The following is a 17,070-nucleotide window of genomic DNA, read 5'->3' on the forward strand; positions in this document are numbered from 1 at the left end:
CGGAGTCGGTGGCGTAAGTATCTAGCGGCCACCTTGCGTCGGGAGACTTCTCTGGCGGCTACTACTGCAACGGGCGTAAGGTGAGTGATGGTCTCCACTAAAATACGCTTAACTTGATGAATTCTTGACGGATTTGCAAACTCTTTGACTAATAACAAATTATTGACGTGGCTACGATTCAGGCTGGATATTGATTTAAAATAAAATAAAAAAGTTAGAACTATGTAATGTAATTCAATTTATTGCATCTTTTAAGTTTATGACAAAAAAAATCTATTTAAAAATAATTTGAAATATTGATATTTCAAAGTGGACGACAGTGTTGTTTGCGTTATGACTCAGTTGCAAAATGGCCGACATGTGACGACGCTTACCACCATTAGCTTACCACGCATTTAATACATCTAGCGTTGTGATATGTGATCTGTATGACGAAAGGGCAGCTTGTGCGACAGAAAATGTATTCCGACCTGGCAGTCTCCAAGTAGGAACTAAAATAGTGGTAGGTTGTTCAAAGAACATAGATTCGCAATTAAAACAGAGGTTACGCTCTGTTACAAAGTTAAAAGTCCCACAAGGACATATTGTCGGGATAGTTTCCCAAATATAATTCCACAATAATTATTCAGTTATAATGTTGTGATTTTTCTTTTTAAGTTTCAAAAACGTGATGTTAAAGACTACGTTCAACTAGCGATAACGACACTTTAAAAACTGTAGCGTGTGAAACATCGTCTTATCATTCATCTTTGTACTAGGTCAGCTGACTTAAGAATGTACAAGTTACAAAACATTTCAATCGGTAGTTCACGAGCTTGACTAACAGGACAACAAAAGCGGAAATTACTCGTATAACTTTACCTTTGCTGTATGTAGTCACCAAGATACCTCTGTGAATGGATCCTACTCCTACAACTACTCCTACCACCACCACGGCAACGTTGCCAAGCGACTGCGAGACTGGGTAAGGTTAAAATGTCTTAAATGTCCCCGCAGAACAATTTGATTACGTCACAAGCTGTCTGGAGTAAAAACGTTTTAATTTCTGAATTAATTACCGTAGTTTTCCGCGCTACAGAGCGATTTATACATGGAATCAGTAGTAGATGTTCTCGTATGCAAAGAATGATGAGATACTGGAACTAAGGTAAACTTGTACACATTGTGAACTGAATAACAATCTTACTAAAAATGACCAGGTACTCTCTGGTGCCAGAATAAATTATGGTTAGTAATAAATTAAGGGCCTTATTAGGACAGTACTTGGAAATAATTTCCTTGTCGTGATCATTAGGTATACTGCACTTAAATTGTATGTTCCTCATGGAGTAACCAAACACTGATGAATCAACGTTGAGTGTGTTAAAAGTATGATACTGTTGAACTCGTAAAATGCTGACTAACTGGACCGGTTGTGTGGCACCACACCAAGATAAGCCTTTACATAGCTGTTGATTTTCAGTAAATCAGGTTGAAGGGCGTAAAATGTACTATGTACTAATAGTGGAGGTAGAAATCTGATACGGTTCTGCAATATTTCAACAGAAGTCACCCTCATGTTGCACTGTAATGTAGTATAAAGTCAGTGCATAAAGATAATGACTGGACCCTCAAAACTCATCAGAAGTGAAACATAACCAAGTGAAGCTTTGTATTTGTGTCTGTTTGTAATTTTTTTTTTTTTTTTAAATGTCAGGACGAGTTCTTATTGGAGCTGGTGGCCTTCCTGGCGTCCAACATCCATGTCCCTTTTGAAGGCTACAGAGAGCAAGATTCTTACCTGTATGATGACACTTCTTTCTGTCTTTTGAATGATCATACACACATTTTCTTCTGATATGGTACAGAAAGTTTTACAATGTCAAATATGAGTTCGGACGGCAATGACTCTTTTACCCATTGTTCCCAAACGATTTTATGAAAACTAGTTTATTTTCTTGAGCAAAAAAAAAACAATAAGCTCTTGTTGTTGAATAGTTTGCCACCTAACTCCTATAGCCTAACCCACCTCCTAATTTTGCCCTCATGTAATAACTTAATCATGTAATTAACGTTGCTTGGTATTACACACACATTAACGGTCAGACAGAGATTTTGCACATTTAATGATAAATTCTATATCTTTAATATTCCAATTCATCACGTACAACCAACTCCAAAGATCATAATCTGTTCGCTATCAACATGACAAATGCATACATAAATACTTAAAACAAAATACAGTACATTATACTCATGAGTGTCACTTTTTATTGACTAACTCCATCCATTTTATTCTTTGCGGACCAAGCAGAGTTAGCTAATTGTTGCTGCTTACCTCAAAGTGCTGTAAAGACTGAGGCCATGTCTATATCGAGCAGGTTTTTTTTTTTTTTTTTTTTTTTTTTTTTTTTTAAACAGAAAATCCTACCCTCATAAGTCCTGAAAAAATAATTACGTCTACACCACCACATTTGCAGGAAAAAAAAAAGCATCCACAGCCAACCGTGTTCATTCGCTTTTATGAACATTCATAACAATGCGCAAAAAATAATTGTCCATCATATCGTCCTTCACATGTGTTCCTCAATATGGAGCAGTGCTAGAGTTTGTAAATAAATGGAGGCAAAAATCACTTGTCTAATAATTATATCTAAACCCACTGCAAAGGGATCTACAGTGCCCTCCATAATTATTGGCAACCCTGAAAAAGATGTGTTTTTTAGCTTCTAATATTTTTTTTAATTCAAATAATATGGGACTTTAATGGAAAAAAAGAGAAAAATCCAACCTTCAATACAAGTGCATTCATTCAGTGGGGAAAAAATCCCACATAAAGAAAAAAATATTTGACATCAAATAATGTGTGTCACAATTATTAGCTCCCCTGGTGTTAATACTTTGTAAAACCTCCTTTTGCCAACAAAACAAGGCCTGGGGACTGAGATGGCCATGAGAGGAGCTTGATTTTGTGTCTGGTGATCCATTTCTGTGGAGATTTGGCCATATATTTAGGGTCATTGTCTTGCTGAAAGACCCAGTGACAACCCATCTTCAGCTTTTGGGCAGAGGGCAACAGATTTTGATTTAAAATGTCCTGGTATTTCAAAGCATTCATGACGCCATGCACCCTAACAAGGTTCCCAGGGCCTTTGGAAGCGAAACAGCCCCACAGCATCACTGACCCACCCCCATACTTCACAGTGGGTATGAGGTGCTTTTCAGCATGCACATCTTTTGTGGCACGCCAGACCCACTTAGAGTGTTTGTTGCCAAAAAGCTCAGTCTTGGTCTCATCTGACCAAAGCACACGGTCCCAGGCTTCAACTGGGACACACGGTCACAGTTGAAGCCAGTTTTAGAGTGTTTGTTGCCAAAAAGCTCAGTCTTGGTCTCATCTGACCAAAGCACACGGTCCCAGGCTTCAACTGGGACACACGGTCACAGTTGAAGCCAGTTGAAGCCAAGAAAGATGTGCATGCTGAAAAGCACCTCATACCCACTGTGAAGTATGGGGGTGGGTCAGTGATGCTGTGGGGCTGTTTCGCTTCCAAAGGCCCTCGGAGCCTTGTTAGGGTGCATGGCTTCATGAATGCTTTGAAATACCAGGACATTTTAAATCAAAATCCGTTGCTCTCTGCCCGAAAGCTGAAGATAGGTCGTCACTGGGTTTTTCAGCAAGACACTGACCCTAAATATATGGCCAAATCTACACAGAAATGGTTCACCAGACACAAAATCAAGCTCCTCTCATGGCCATCTCAGTCCCCAGACCTTGTTTTGTTGGCAAAAGGGGGTTGTACAAAGCATTAACACCAGGGGTGCTAATAATTGTGACGCACATTATTTGATGTCAAATAATTTTTTTCTTTATGTGGGATTTTTTTTTCCACTGAATGAATGCACTTGTATTGAAGGTTGGATTTTTCTCTTTTTTTTCCATTAAAGTCCCATGTTATTTGAACAAAAAAAAATATTAGAAGCTAAAAAACACATCTTTTTCAGGGGTGCCAATAATTATGGAGGGCACTGTTTGTTGACTCCAAATGTAAACATTGGTCTCATGTGACGTAGCAACAAAAGTTTGTTGCAGACAATGACTTTTCCACAGTTAAATCTTCGGTTATCAGTGTCCATATGATGGCGCTACAAATGCAGAATTCGTACATCTTCACTTTGGTAGGAGTTTTTAGGAAACTTCATTTTCAATGCCCAAAAAACGTGTGGGGATGATAGGCCAAACCGTGGAAAAAGTTCTTCTTTTTGCAAAATACCCTGCTACATGTGGCCTGAGTTTTTTTTCAGGGTTTGAATGATCCATCCTGCAACATTAGTCCAACTGTTCTTGAACAGTCCTCCTCGAGAATGAATTCTTAGTAATTTCTGAGCTCGTCCCCCTTTGTCTGCATATTTAACTCCACCAATCAGAGGAGTAGGAAAGCAAAGTAGTCGACCCCACCCTCAGCAAATAACAAATAACATTGTTACATACTCCTTATTTCCTGGACTTTTCCACGTTTTCGAACCCTAGGCACTTTTTGCGCCATTAATGTAGAGCAATAGAGGTATGTGACAAAAACTGTAGACCAAGAATTTTTTTGTCTTTTGCATACATTAAAAGAATACTGAGAGCAATGTTAATTTTCAATTTAAATCCAGATTATTCCTCATGTGTTAAATTTTTAATAGATTGTGCACATAATACACCTTGCAAAGTGAAGTATGTTACAGATTCTTTGACATCTTTTTTGAGTAACATTTTTTCCCTTCCTGTGTCTGGTTATAGGTATTCAAAATAATCTCTGGGCAAGGTTTGTGACACTTCCAAACCAGGATCGAATATGGACGCTAACCCTTACAAACAAAATGCTTTCAAAATCTGTAGAGCAAGGTAATCTCCTCTGCACATCTGTTCGTTTTTTAATTTAAAAATCTTTAAGCGTGGGTCTGAATGGTTAGCTTGGAGAGTGATGACCAGTTGTAGTTTTTGCCTAATATTAATGGTATAATAATAAACGACCCTAAACAGGATAAGCTCTTCTGAAAAAATATTTAAGAACATCTCAAGACATAGGCTAAAAATTTGAAGCTTGGGCAAAAATTGATCTTTTAAATAGAATAATATAATGGACCAAAATTTCTATTGGTACATTGTAAGTTTACAGAATTACTGTATATGGCGGAAAACACAGACAAGACTGAAAAAGCAGTTTCTGCTCTCGCACTCTTCTTTAAAAGAATCTGCTGTATTTTAAGCCAAAACAACTGTTTTGTTTGATAGAACAATATTTCTATATGCTGCCATAGCAGATTCATGACGCATTAAGCCCCCAAACAATTTTTAATTTTTCCGTTTTACCCTGCAAAACCCCGTTTACAGACATCGCGCAACCGCTTTTGTTTCAACCCAGCCATAAAACGAAGGTAGCTAATTATATTTATCATTCAAACTGTCTGTCATTTTTAGCTTAGAATAATTAATTGAAGTCTAATATTTAGTTTAAAAATAAAAAAACAACTTTTAAAAAAATGATTCACTCGTATATTTTAAACTTTTAAACAAATTACTTCACAATGAAAAATTTGGCGTCTGTAAAAAAAAGTCACGGATATCGACCTCATAACTATTGCTTCATTGTATTTTTTTGTTACTGTCGCATTTTCCCCGATATGTTAGATGATAAATAATCGATCCAAACAAAGAAAAATAGAAAAATAACGTTTAAAAGGATAAATGGTAAAATGGTGTTATACTTGTATGCGCTTTTCCACCTTTCAAGGCGCTCAAAGCGCTTTACACTACATCGCCATCTACCTACTGGTGACGCAGCACCAGGAGCAATGTGGGGTTCAGTATATACTCTACCACTGAGCCACGCCATCCCCATGTATGAAAAAGAAAATCTCGACCACTCCTTGTTGTCTGCGATTTCTGCTGCGCGACCCTTGTTATATCACCATGTTTGACCCATAAAATCCCCCAAAAATCCATCTGTGGCCATTCACAGCTGTGTCTTGACACTTGGTGATAAATCCTACATGGAGTTTTTGGATCGAAACAAGATAAGTACGCGATAATATCTCATTAAAATCGTGGCGTCTGTAATTCTGCTCTCGTGTGCTCTCGCTTCCAGTTAGGGTTTTGCTGTTTAAAAAATATATACTGTATATATTTTTTAAAAAATGCCCTCCTGTTCAAAATTTTTTCTTCAAGTCATCTGAGTGTTTTCCACCATATACAAAACTTTTGAGTGAAGTCATACAGTTCAAAGACAGAGCTACCGAATCTTCTTCTTTTCTTTTCGGCTTTTCCCATATCGGTGGTATATAAAATGTATTTAAACTGCTGAGGTTGACAAAAGTTATTAAAGAAAACAGTGTCTGAAAAAAATTATTAGCTCATTATTTAGCCATTTAGCAGATATCAATAATTTTTTATCTAAAACACAATGTGATGATTTCTTGTCCAACACCGTGGAAAAAAACACATCTTTTTATACAGTGAAATATTGAATGTAAACTTCTTAATTTCAGCCATTAATATTATAAGTTCAGTTCAGTTTAAGTTTATTGTCCACTAAGAGGGGGAAACTTGTCTTACAGCAGGTAAACATACAGATACTGTAACAGATAACACAACAACTCATACATATACAATAAAAAAAAACAACAGACTACTGTACTATACCTGTACTATAACTTCAAACAATTGCTTCACAAATGTTTAATTGTGCACCACCTGTAACACAGTTTACGTATGGCTTCCAATGGGTTGACTTTCTTTGAAGTTGCACACTGCACAATATTGTTTGTCTGTGAGCATATTTTTAAAGCAGACAATCTTTTTTCATTGGTCGTGAACTAACTGGCAAAGATTAGTATTAACACAGTGGTACCTCTACATACGAAGTTAATTCATTGCAGGACCTTGTTTGTTAGTAGAAATGGCCATATGTCGAGCAGGATTTTACCATAAGAGTACATTATCATTCCATTAATTCGTTCCACAGCCCGAAAACCTACACTAAATCCTTAATAAATACTGCTGGTAGTATTGCAAATAGCAATTACACAGAGCAAAACAAATAAATTGTGAATAAAAAATTGAATAATAATACCAGTAATATTGTAACGAATTGGGTTCTAATGTGGCGGATGTGTTTTGCGAAGTGTACCTGAGCACGCGTGGCTGACGTGCCAGAGTGAGAGGATTTTTTACTTTCACTTTGTTTAGCTGTAGCAGACAGTAGGCATTTTGCGTTGCACAAGTTCTGTAATTAATGATTAAAAACCTGACTAACCTGGCAAATTTTTTGGCGATGTTACAATCATAATAATTCTCAACTTATAAAGACTGCAGGATATTCCATTTTCACTTCATTGGTAAGTATGGAGATACAATGGTGCCAAAAGAAGTAAAGTTGTTTTTTCCCGGTAAAATCCATAGTATGCCCCACCTTTTTTCTTTTTTTCACCACCTGCTTTAACATTTTTGGAACCCATGTTGATTTCTCTCACAAGAAAATCCGCCATGCGTCGGTCTTGCGGGAAAACAGTGAAATTGCAACGCTGTCATGAATCGTTTTATTTCTAGCATTTCGTCGGTTGTAGAAACAAAAAGGCGAATCAAATTTGACGTCGAATGTCCAAAAGATCATGTATCGAAGCGATCGTATGTCGAGGTACCACTGTATTTAACATAAACTCATCGCTAACCCTTTAATTTTCTACATTCTTAAGATTTATTCTCTTGATAGGCCACCAAAATTGTGACAAATCATTTGTGACACCCTGTCTAACTTGCACCTGTTGTCCTAGATGTTAAAATTCCGCTGGTAATGGTCCATGGTTTTGGAGGCGGGGTAGGCCTTTGGATTAGGAACCTCGATGCCCTGAGCCGGTCACGACCAGTTTATGCCTTTGACCTCCTTGGCTTTGGTAGGAGCTCCAGACCTTCTTTCCCATCTGATGCAGTCAAAGCCGAGGAGCAGTTTGTTAACTCCATAGAGCAGTGGAGGCAGTCTGTAGGTCTGGAGAACATGATTCTGTTGGGCCATAGCCTGGGCGGTTATCTTGCTACATCCTATGCCATCCAATACCCCTCGAGGTAATAAAACAAGTTCTAAAATTGGAAAAAACATTCACAATATATGTTGTCCAAATTATTTTTGTATATACCAGTAGAACTGGATTTAACAAATTACACAGATGCAATCTCCTTAACATATTTAGGTTTAAATTTGGGCTTATTACACTTAACCTTTGAGGGGGGAACCTCATATTACTTCTTTCTATTACTACTTACTCATAGTGCAGAAGTCCCCATGAAATATATTTGTCTCTTTTTCTAGGAATATTTAAATTGGTTTTCTATTTTAGCAGCATTCTGACAACTGAAGTCATGCAATACAACCTTATTGCACCTGACTTGTGAAAAAATCATCATAGGAATAATATATCACTTTTTCAAATCAGCCTGTGATTTATTCAGTTTCTGATACTGAAACATATAGAATCATATATTGTCCTTTTTTTTGTCTTGCATGACGTTAAAAAAATACAGTATAAATAAATGGTGCAACATCATTGGTATTGTGCTGTCTTCCAGAGTGTCCCATCTTATCCTGGTTGATCCTTGGGGTTTCCCCGAGAGACCACAGATCCAGAGCCAGGAAATCCAGGGTAACTCCACAGAGTTGGTAAAGAGACCATCTCCACCTCGCTGGGTGAAAGCAATTGTTTCCGTAGTTTCCCTCTTCAACCCGCTGGCTGTTATCAGAGCGGCAGGCCCATGGGGTGAGACATAATATTCTTCAATACGTACAAGAATTCTTTGTAGTGTGTAACCTATCTTCTGAGTACGCAGTGTGTTGTTTATTCAGGTCCCGGATTGGTGAACCGATTTCGTCCGGATTTCAAAAGAAAATTTGAGGATTTGTTTGATGATGACACAATGACGCAGTACATCTACCACTGTAACGCTCAGCCTCCCAGGTATGTCGACATACTCCTGCATCGTCACACTTGATTATACATGGCAGTGCAATTCTGGTTTGATCTTTACTTTACATTCCCCCGCTCATAGATGGTTACTTCCTCTAGCCAAGATTTTGTGATAACAACTTCAATGTTATTGAGTAAAACAGCAAAGGAATAATTTTTAAATTATAAATATTTAAAATTTACTAGCAACATTAACATTTATCTGGACATGCACAAGACTGAATCTGTTCGCTTTCCATCTCACTTTCCTCCTCCATACTGACGTACCTTCCTGAGAGGAGAAAATAAAAACTAACACCATTGTCATTAACCATAATAAATCTAATTCATCTATCAAGAGTCACTAGAGAAGAGAATAAAATAGGACAATAAACAATGAACAATGCTTTACAATAAACCAGCCAATACAGCAGAATGGCTTAAAGGCTGTAATAACCAGTCCTCATTTTATGATGCCCTTTCGTTTCAGTGTCAGTGATGTAACCCAAATTTATATGCATATCTGAATGCACCATAGTCGACAGTTTCTCCGAGCAGTGTTGATTGAATAATACTGTCATGTCAGAAGTAAATATTTTTTGTAAAAAAAAAAAAAAAAAAAAGACCAACTTTAAAATAAAACAGTCAAAAGGAAGGCTATTGAGGATGCCTTGTGTGGTTTGTGATAAGATATTGTTATTCTGATACCACTTGGCAAATCAGTCAATTACATATAATTCATAGTTTTAAAATTGAGTCGTCATTTAACACCAGACAAATTATTTATTTATTTATTATTATTATTTTTTAGATTGCTCAATAACACAGTGAGAATATAGTATATATTAATAGATCAAGTACACCCATTTAGACGTGATATTTACTCTTAAATTCAAAAATACTTTTTAAGAAATCACAACTAAAAACAATAGACCATGCCTCTTAAGTAAAAGACAACAATATTAATACCGCACAGAAACACAGAATAAATAAAATGTGTTTTTCAAGGAAAAAAAAAAAAAATTGCACTTTATAACTTAAGCATTTAGGCAAATGAAAACTTTTCCCGTCATAGCTTCTGCAATGGTGTTCCCTAGGGATGCAACGATACAGTTACGGTAAGTCATGGTTTGGTACGATTTTGGATACGGGGGACACGATTTTCGATCTGATTCAATACATTTAATGCTCTGGAAAAAAAAAAAAATTTTTTTTTTTTTTTTTTTGCGAACGAGCAAAAATTTAATTGCCATCATATAAACATGTATTTTAGTGCATAATATTTATGTACTTACTTCTTACTGATCTGAAAAAAAATTGTATAAAAGTGCTGAGAACAATCTTTACTGTTTGTAAAGTGAGGTGGAGCACACTGTTGATTGCTACAGCTCTCTTAGCAGCTAGGTTTACTACATGAGCAAGACATCCTATTTGTGGTCCGAATCCATCGGTGTCACGTACTGAATTAACAATATTTGCAACATTATCTATAGTCACTGGTATGGATTGATTTGGCCTTCTTAACTTCCATTCAGTCATGACAGTTTAGAATTCATCGATGTAGTATATGGACTTCGTGTCCCATAATCACTCTGGGCTCATGTAGCCAATGGAATGGGACGTAGCACATCTAGTTTGCTATTTCATGATATCTAGTGTATGCGCACATTAAAAAAGTTAGCAAACGCCGCTGAAATCACGTCTGCTCATTACTACACAACACCAGCATATGACAATCGACTTTCATAAATAGGACGAGTTTGAAGCACAGCGATCTTAATTTGCCACTCAATATTCATTCAGCTGTTCGTTGTCAAAGCGAGGTTGTTCGTAGCAGCCAAGTCGGTAACAAAGTTTTGGCGGACTTCGTTGTAAATATCCGGCGTTGTGCCAAAAAAAAGCCGCCCCGTGTGAAATGTCACTCCCGACGGGAGCGCCCACACGTCAACAACACCGGCGCGCTGGAGATGGTCCGCAGTCACTCCGGAGCACTGACACGTCTGATAAACGTTGAACAATAGGATATAACTGTAACGATTGGCTCCGGCGCTAGTTTTTGCCGGATCTGGGACGAAGATGTATTTTGCGCAGTTAGCAACAAGGAATCCGAACTTACAGCACGTTTGCCGCACGTGCACGCGAGGCGATAAATCGCAGCAGAAAAATTACCGCCTTCATTTTTATTTATCGTGCAATAAATGGAATTATTGCATATTGCGACAGGCTTAGTTATTTCAGCTCAGATGCAGCAGCACCTCTCTCACCTGCCCGCTGTCTCCTGCACTAGTATTCACCCTGTTCTCTGGTTGGTTAAATGGTAATGATAAATGGAGGTGGAAAGGCGCAATACACTTGTATTGCGCCTTTCCACCTTTTTAATGCCCTCAAAGCGCTTTACACTATATCCTTGTCTAACTACTGGTGATGCAGCACCAGGAGCAACGTGGGGTCTAGTATCTTGCTTAACGATACTTAGACAAGGTCATCAGTAAAGGAGTGCCAAAAAATCGATTATTGGATAGATCGCGATTCGACACGTGACGATTCGATTACGAACCATAAATGTTGAAAAACGATTTTCCCTAATAACTTCATGATAGCCGCTCGTAGTGGAACAAAATTCAAGACACGTCTGCCGCCCAGACACCTTTGACGGACGCACACACGAGGCCTTTAGTCCTTATTGTTGTTGCTTTTGAGATGTTACTAGTTAGCGCCGAGCGCTATGGTAATTAGTGACTTCGCTAAATTGTATTTCCGTGTCAAGTTTGCGTTGTTTGGCAGTGTATATAAGTTACTCCAGATCCAGAAGGTTTAAAACCAGGATTAAACACAGCGGTAACACTACAAATATGCGAAATGCTACAGAAATCTGTTAAAACAAATTATATTGGTTAAAAGAAGTCTTATTTCTAAAGACACTTTGTTTGTTTCCGGAAAATGTGGAATTCGGCCAGAAAATGTGGAAAATTCGTTCCACCAGTGTAAATTTTATTGTATTGTTGAGAGAAATGAGTACTGCTTTTGAAACAGCTAATGTTTTTGCACCTTCTTTTGAAAAAGAGTATTTCAAGGTCAGCTGTGTGGTGTATGGGCATTTTGAGAAATAAGGACTGCCTTTAAAATGGTTAATCTTTTTGCACTTTCTTGTAAAAAAAAAAAAAAAGAAAAAAACCACACAGTTTAAGGGCTGCTTTTTGTTGTATGGGTATGGGTCTTTTTGCACTTTCTTGTTAAAAAAAAAACAAACAAAAAAACACAGTTTAAGGGCTGCTTTTTGTTGTATGGGTATGTTTCCATCGTTCCTGTTGAATCATTAGGATATTTTAATTAAATAATGGACATGAATTTGTTTGGCTACTTAATAATTTAGTAATGTACGATGCATCGATAGTCGTGATAATCGTGATAACCGTGATCATTGTCAACACTGTGATCATCGTTCAATAATCGAATCGTAGCACCCTGAATCGTAATCGAATCGAATCGGGGGGTGCCTAAGATGACACACTCCTAGACTTATCAGGGTGGACAACCGAACCCACAATCTCTGGGTTGGGGAACAACTAATCTACAACTCAACCACACCACCTCCTATTATGAGCTATTATTTTCTATTTCTGTGATTCGATAAACTTGCTTTAGTCATTTCAGTGAAGTTCAGTGTCTGCATTACAGTATTAAATTTTTTTACACCAATTTTTAAACTTTTACTGCAAATAAATATCTGCTCCAAAAATTTGTTATCGGCCCCTTTAACTACTAATCGGTATTGGTATCGGTCCTGAAAGACCCATATCAGTCGATCTCTAATTTGGATTTGAAAGCTGTTTTTTTCGGATTTTCTTCTCTAAACCTTTGTTGCTTATTTGTTGTGGACAAAGTAATGTATGAAATGGAAGTCAACTTGCTCAACATTTAGAATCGCAGTTTAAAGCATCGTTAGTACATTTTTTTCCCCCAGGATTAATCTTATCTCAGTGCTTTTCAGTTAATTCCTGTAATGAACCCCCTAGGAAGAAGACAATATTTCAAGAACCCCCACCACCACCGCGGCACTATAAATAATATAATTTAAAACTGTCATTCGTACACCTCTGCATAACATTGTAACCTTATTACCATTTAAAAAAAAAAAAAGACTATCACTGCCACCTACTGAATTAGATGTTTAATTACACTTAATTCTGCTCCGTTCAGAAGTGCTTTTTTTGTTATTATTATTATTTTTTTCTCCTTCTCTGTTCTAAGTGGCGAGGTAGGTTTCCGGGCCATGGCTGAGTCTCTGGGTTGGGCCAAGAGACCTATGCTCCAGCGGGTCCATCTCCTACCCAGCTCCATGCCACTAACCATGCTGTATGGGGCCCAGTCATGGGTAGATAGTTCCTCTGGGGACCAAGTGACCCAGGTTAGGAGCCCTGCTCGCACCAAAGTGCTGGTGAGTACAAGAGACCCAGTGAGATGACAGTTATCATTGAATTCAGTATTGGGTTATTTATTTAAAAGCATTAATCAGTTACATGTTACAAATTTGGAGTTCTGTATTTTGAGGTTCTATATTTGAAAAGTATCTTGATTGACTTTGCTATACTACCGTTTCATGATTGATGAATGTCATTATATTTTCAATATTCAATCAGAACTTGTTTTCCTGTTTCTTAATTCCAAATCACTTTAGAACAGCAAATAAACAATAATCTTCACTGATAAACCAAAGTTACTGTTTTCTCATTGAGAGGACTCAGAAAACATATATATCCTATAAGACATCAAAGTAATAAACAAATTGTAAATTGGATTGCATGCCACTAGGAACTAAGGTAATGCATGCCTGGTAAAGACTAATTTGAATGTTTTCGTACTTACCCAAGGTCAGTCAATTGCCCACAACACTGATTGAATTTTAGACCTTCAATTGGCCACCCTGCTTAGAATTTGTACCACTATAATCCTGTTACTGTTATTTCAAATAATTGTTTTCATTTCATTTTTAAAACTTCTGATTTGTTTTACTCTACAGCTAATACATGATGCTTCTCACCACGTATATGCTGATCAACCAGAGAAGTTCAACAGAGTGGTAGAAAACATATGCAACTCCGTTAACTGAATATAGTTTATTTGTATGTACTATAATTCTTGAAGCCAAATTCAGAAGGTTTCTGCATGTGCAATAGTGAGCTTCTTATGTGATAATATATTTCCTGTTCTCATATTTGTAATTTATTCATATATAATATCAGTACTCTGTTGTTATTATTATTATTATTATCTTTTTTTTTTCCAAGACATACACTGTATTCAGCTCCTGTAGCAGCAAATTATAATGTAGCTGTTCCTTTGCTTGAGTTAGGCATAAGAATAGATTTGGAAAATTACTGTTATATATGACATTTTGCTATGTAAAAAAGTGCTTTATGTATAAAATTTTGGTTTTGGAAATTGCTAAAGGTCAAATTTTGCTTGTGACTGAAATTTGTACTAATAAAACAATTTATTTTTTATTTGTGAAGATAAAAACATTATATTAAATAGTTTCATCAATAGCACAGCATCATCTATAGTTGAGTATCATTGACTATTTATTTATTTATTTATTTATTTATATATAGCAGTAATCTTTGCAACGATTGCTTGCATTCATGCTTTTTCGTCATATTTTTCTTCCTATAAATGGTTGATTACGCACAAGCCTTAAGAGATTTGTTGTTATTGAAGCTACTGAAATTTTGCGATTTTATCATCCACCACTAGATTGCAGTGGCATGCTTCATGCCGGTTCGGCTGCGTTTGTTTTGAGGACTGGTGACTTGGGGGAAATCTTTTCATGGACACCTTCTAAACTATGCATAGAAGGTATCTGCCATCTTTTTTTTTTTTTGCAACGGGTTGAAGAAAAAACCTAAGATCTGCTTCAGAAACGAGTGTGAACATTCTGTACCTGAGTATAGTGTAGGCGATGATGGATGGGTGATATGTGTGATGAAGCACCATCCCAACATATTTTCTACCACACAGAAAATCATGAATAACCTTTGTATTGTTTTTGAAATTTTAATCATTGATACATTGAAGGGAAGCTTAACACCCACTCGCCCCTCATATTTGTGTATTTTTGGTGAAATCTTGTATTTCTTAATGATGCGGGCTGTGAGTTTGTGTGTTACAGGCAATTTTAGCTGCTCTTATTCAGCCAAATGCATTAAAGGGATCCACGGATGGAAAGACTTGTAGTTTTTAAATGATAAACGTTATTATGAGTTAAAATAATTTGATATTGAAACCCTTCATAATAGTTTCGTTTTTATACAATTTATAAAATTAGTTTAACTAGTAGGTTGCCATATTTGTTGACATCGCAAGGCGGTGACGTCACATGGTTACACCGCTGGGCCGAGCCGAGAGTATGACTATAGCGACATAAACATGTAATTTGTTCAACCCTTTCAAGTTCAACCCGAGAGGAACATTAATGAGCATGACAGCACTGTCAATATTTCACAAAACAAGCAGCAAAAGCAAAATAAACAGGAAAGATGGGATGAGATGAGGGTAGAAGAAAAAAAAAAAACGGTGTTCTGCCAAAATGTGCTACACCGGCAAAACATCTACAACAGGGGTCGGCAACCTTAAACACTCAGCCATTTGGACCCAGTTTCGGCAAAATACCGTATTGGCCCGAATATAAGACGGCCCTGATTATAAGACGACCCCTCTTTTTCAAGACTCAAGTTTGAAAAAAGACTTTTTGAACACCACATTTTTATACAGAAAATAATTACAGTACATCTGAAACAAATGATTATAACCAGGGGTGCACATAAGTGGTCCGCATGCGCGCATGCGTACTGGATGTAGACAAACGCGCTGGCCCTCAACGGCTTCCATACGCTTTTGCGTACCGATGGCTGACCTCTGTATTTGCGGCGGACACGAGAAAATAACTTCTCAAAATGTCGACGAGGCAGGCCACACTGAGTAATTACTTCCGTGTTCCCCCACCCCCGTCAAAAGACAGACAGACGAGAGAGACGTCACCGGAGCTACCGAAAAAAAGGACTTTTGCTGAAAAGTGGCTACAGGAGGTATCATGGCTAGAAGCAAATGATGCTCACGCGGAAATGGGGTACAAAATGTGCCGTGAGAATCCCAATGTCGCCGATAAGAGCAGCGCATTTTATGTAGGGTCAAAGAATTTCAGCCATCCAAACTTTGAAAAGCACGAAAAAAAACAGAGAGCATGTGGCAATTAAGCAAACTATCGATGTCAAACAGGACCCCACTCGCCCTACGGACAAGTCGCGGAATAAAGGTAATGAACAGCGACATGCACTGACAAACGTGTTTTTGTTCGCATTTTACAAAGCTAAACATGCACGTTCAATGAGGTCTTATGAGGAGGACATCCCACTTTTAAAAACGCTTGGAGTTAATGTGGGAGTCTCATAACGCCCTTTATTTTGAATTGGTGCTTTTATGTTTATTTCTTTACATTTCACTTCAAAGTAATGGCAATTTTGTTGTGCCAGTTGATGTTAATCAAGCATTAATTTTTAATATAATTAATTAAAGTTAATTGGCTCTAAGTAAAGCTTGTCATAAATTTATCGCATCAGGCGGGTCGGCTCTCAAGCTCAATGAGGACCAAGTCACATCTCCAGGTCCTCTGAGAACCTGGGCGAAAAAATTATGTGGACCCCCGATTATAACAATATATTTGAGAGAAGAAGCATGTTATTTTGCCTCATTCAAATCTTAATATCTGAACATTTAAATATGTAAACTAAAGTGCAATCACATTCGTAAATGAATGGCTTCTGGTTTTTTAAATGTAAAAAAACCAATCTATTGTGATAAAACAACAAAATTGCAATAACTGCATTAACCATCAAAGTGAAGTCTAACTGTAACTAGTCTTGAAACAAATCTGAATAAGGAAAAACACTGCAATAAAATAACGCAAACTGGTTAAACTTGAGAGTAGCTGAGATCTGTCATGACAGAACATCACTTCAATGATATCTGGCGCTATCTGGCGTTATGAATGAGTATAATGTCTAGACTGCGAATATAAGACGACCCCCACTTTTTCAGTCTTATTTCAATGCA

General features: G+C 37.2%; 1 protein-coding gene across 1 annotated transcript; it reads left to right on the plus strand.

The window, feature by feature from the left end:
• The first annotated feature begins 750 nt into the window (after positions 1-750).
• Positions 751-14,845, plus strand: abhd4 (abhydrolase domain containing 4, N-acyl phospholipase B). The gene is made up of 8 exons (XM_057858168.1): positions 751-964; positions 1,697-1,782; positions 4,766-4,870; positions 7,798-8,086; positions 8,588-8,775; positions 8,862-8,973; positions 13,213-13,399; positions 13,982-14,845. Exons 1-8 carry the CDS (start codon positions 897-899, stop codon positions 14,069-14,071), a joined length of 1,125 nt encoding a protein of 374 aa, XP_057714151.1. The 5' UTR covers positions 751-896; the 3' UTR covers positions 14,072-14,845.
• Positions 14,846-17,070: the final 2,225 nt, after the last annotated feature.

This window comes from Corythoichthys intestinalis, chromosome 14 (genome assembly GCF_030265065.1).
Source record: "Corythoichthys intestinalis isolate RoL2023-P3 chromosome 14, ASM3026506v1, whole genome shotgun sequence".
NCBI lineage: Eukaryota > Metazoa > Chordata > Actinopteri > Syngnathiformes > Syngnathidae > Corythoichthys > Corythoichthys intestinalis.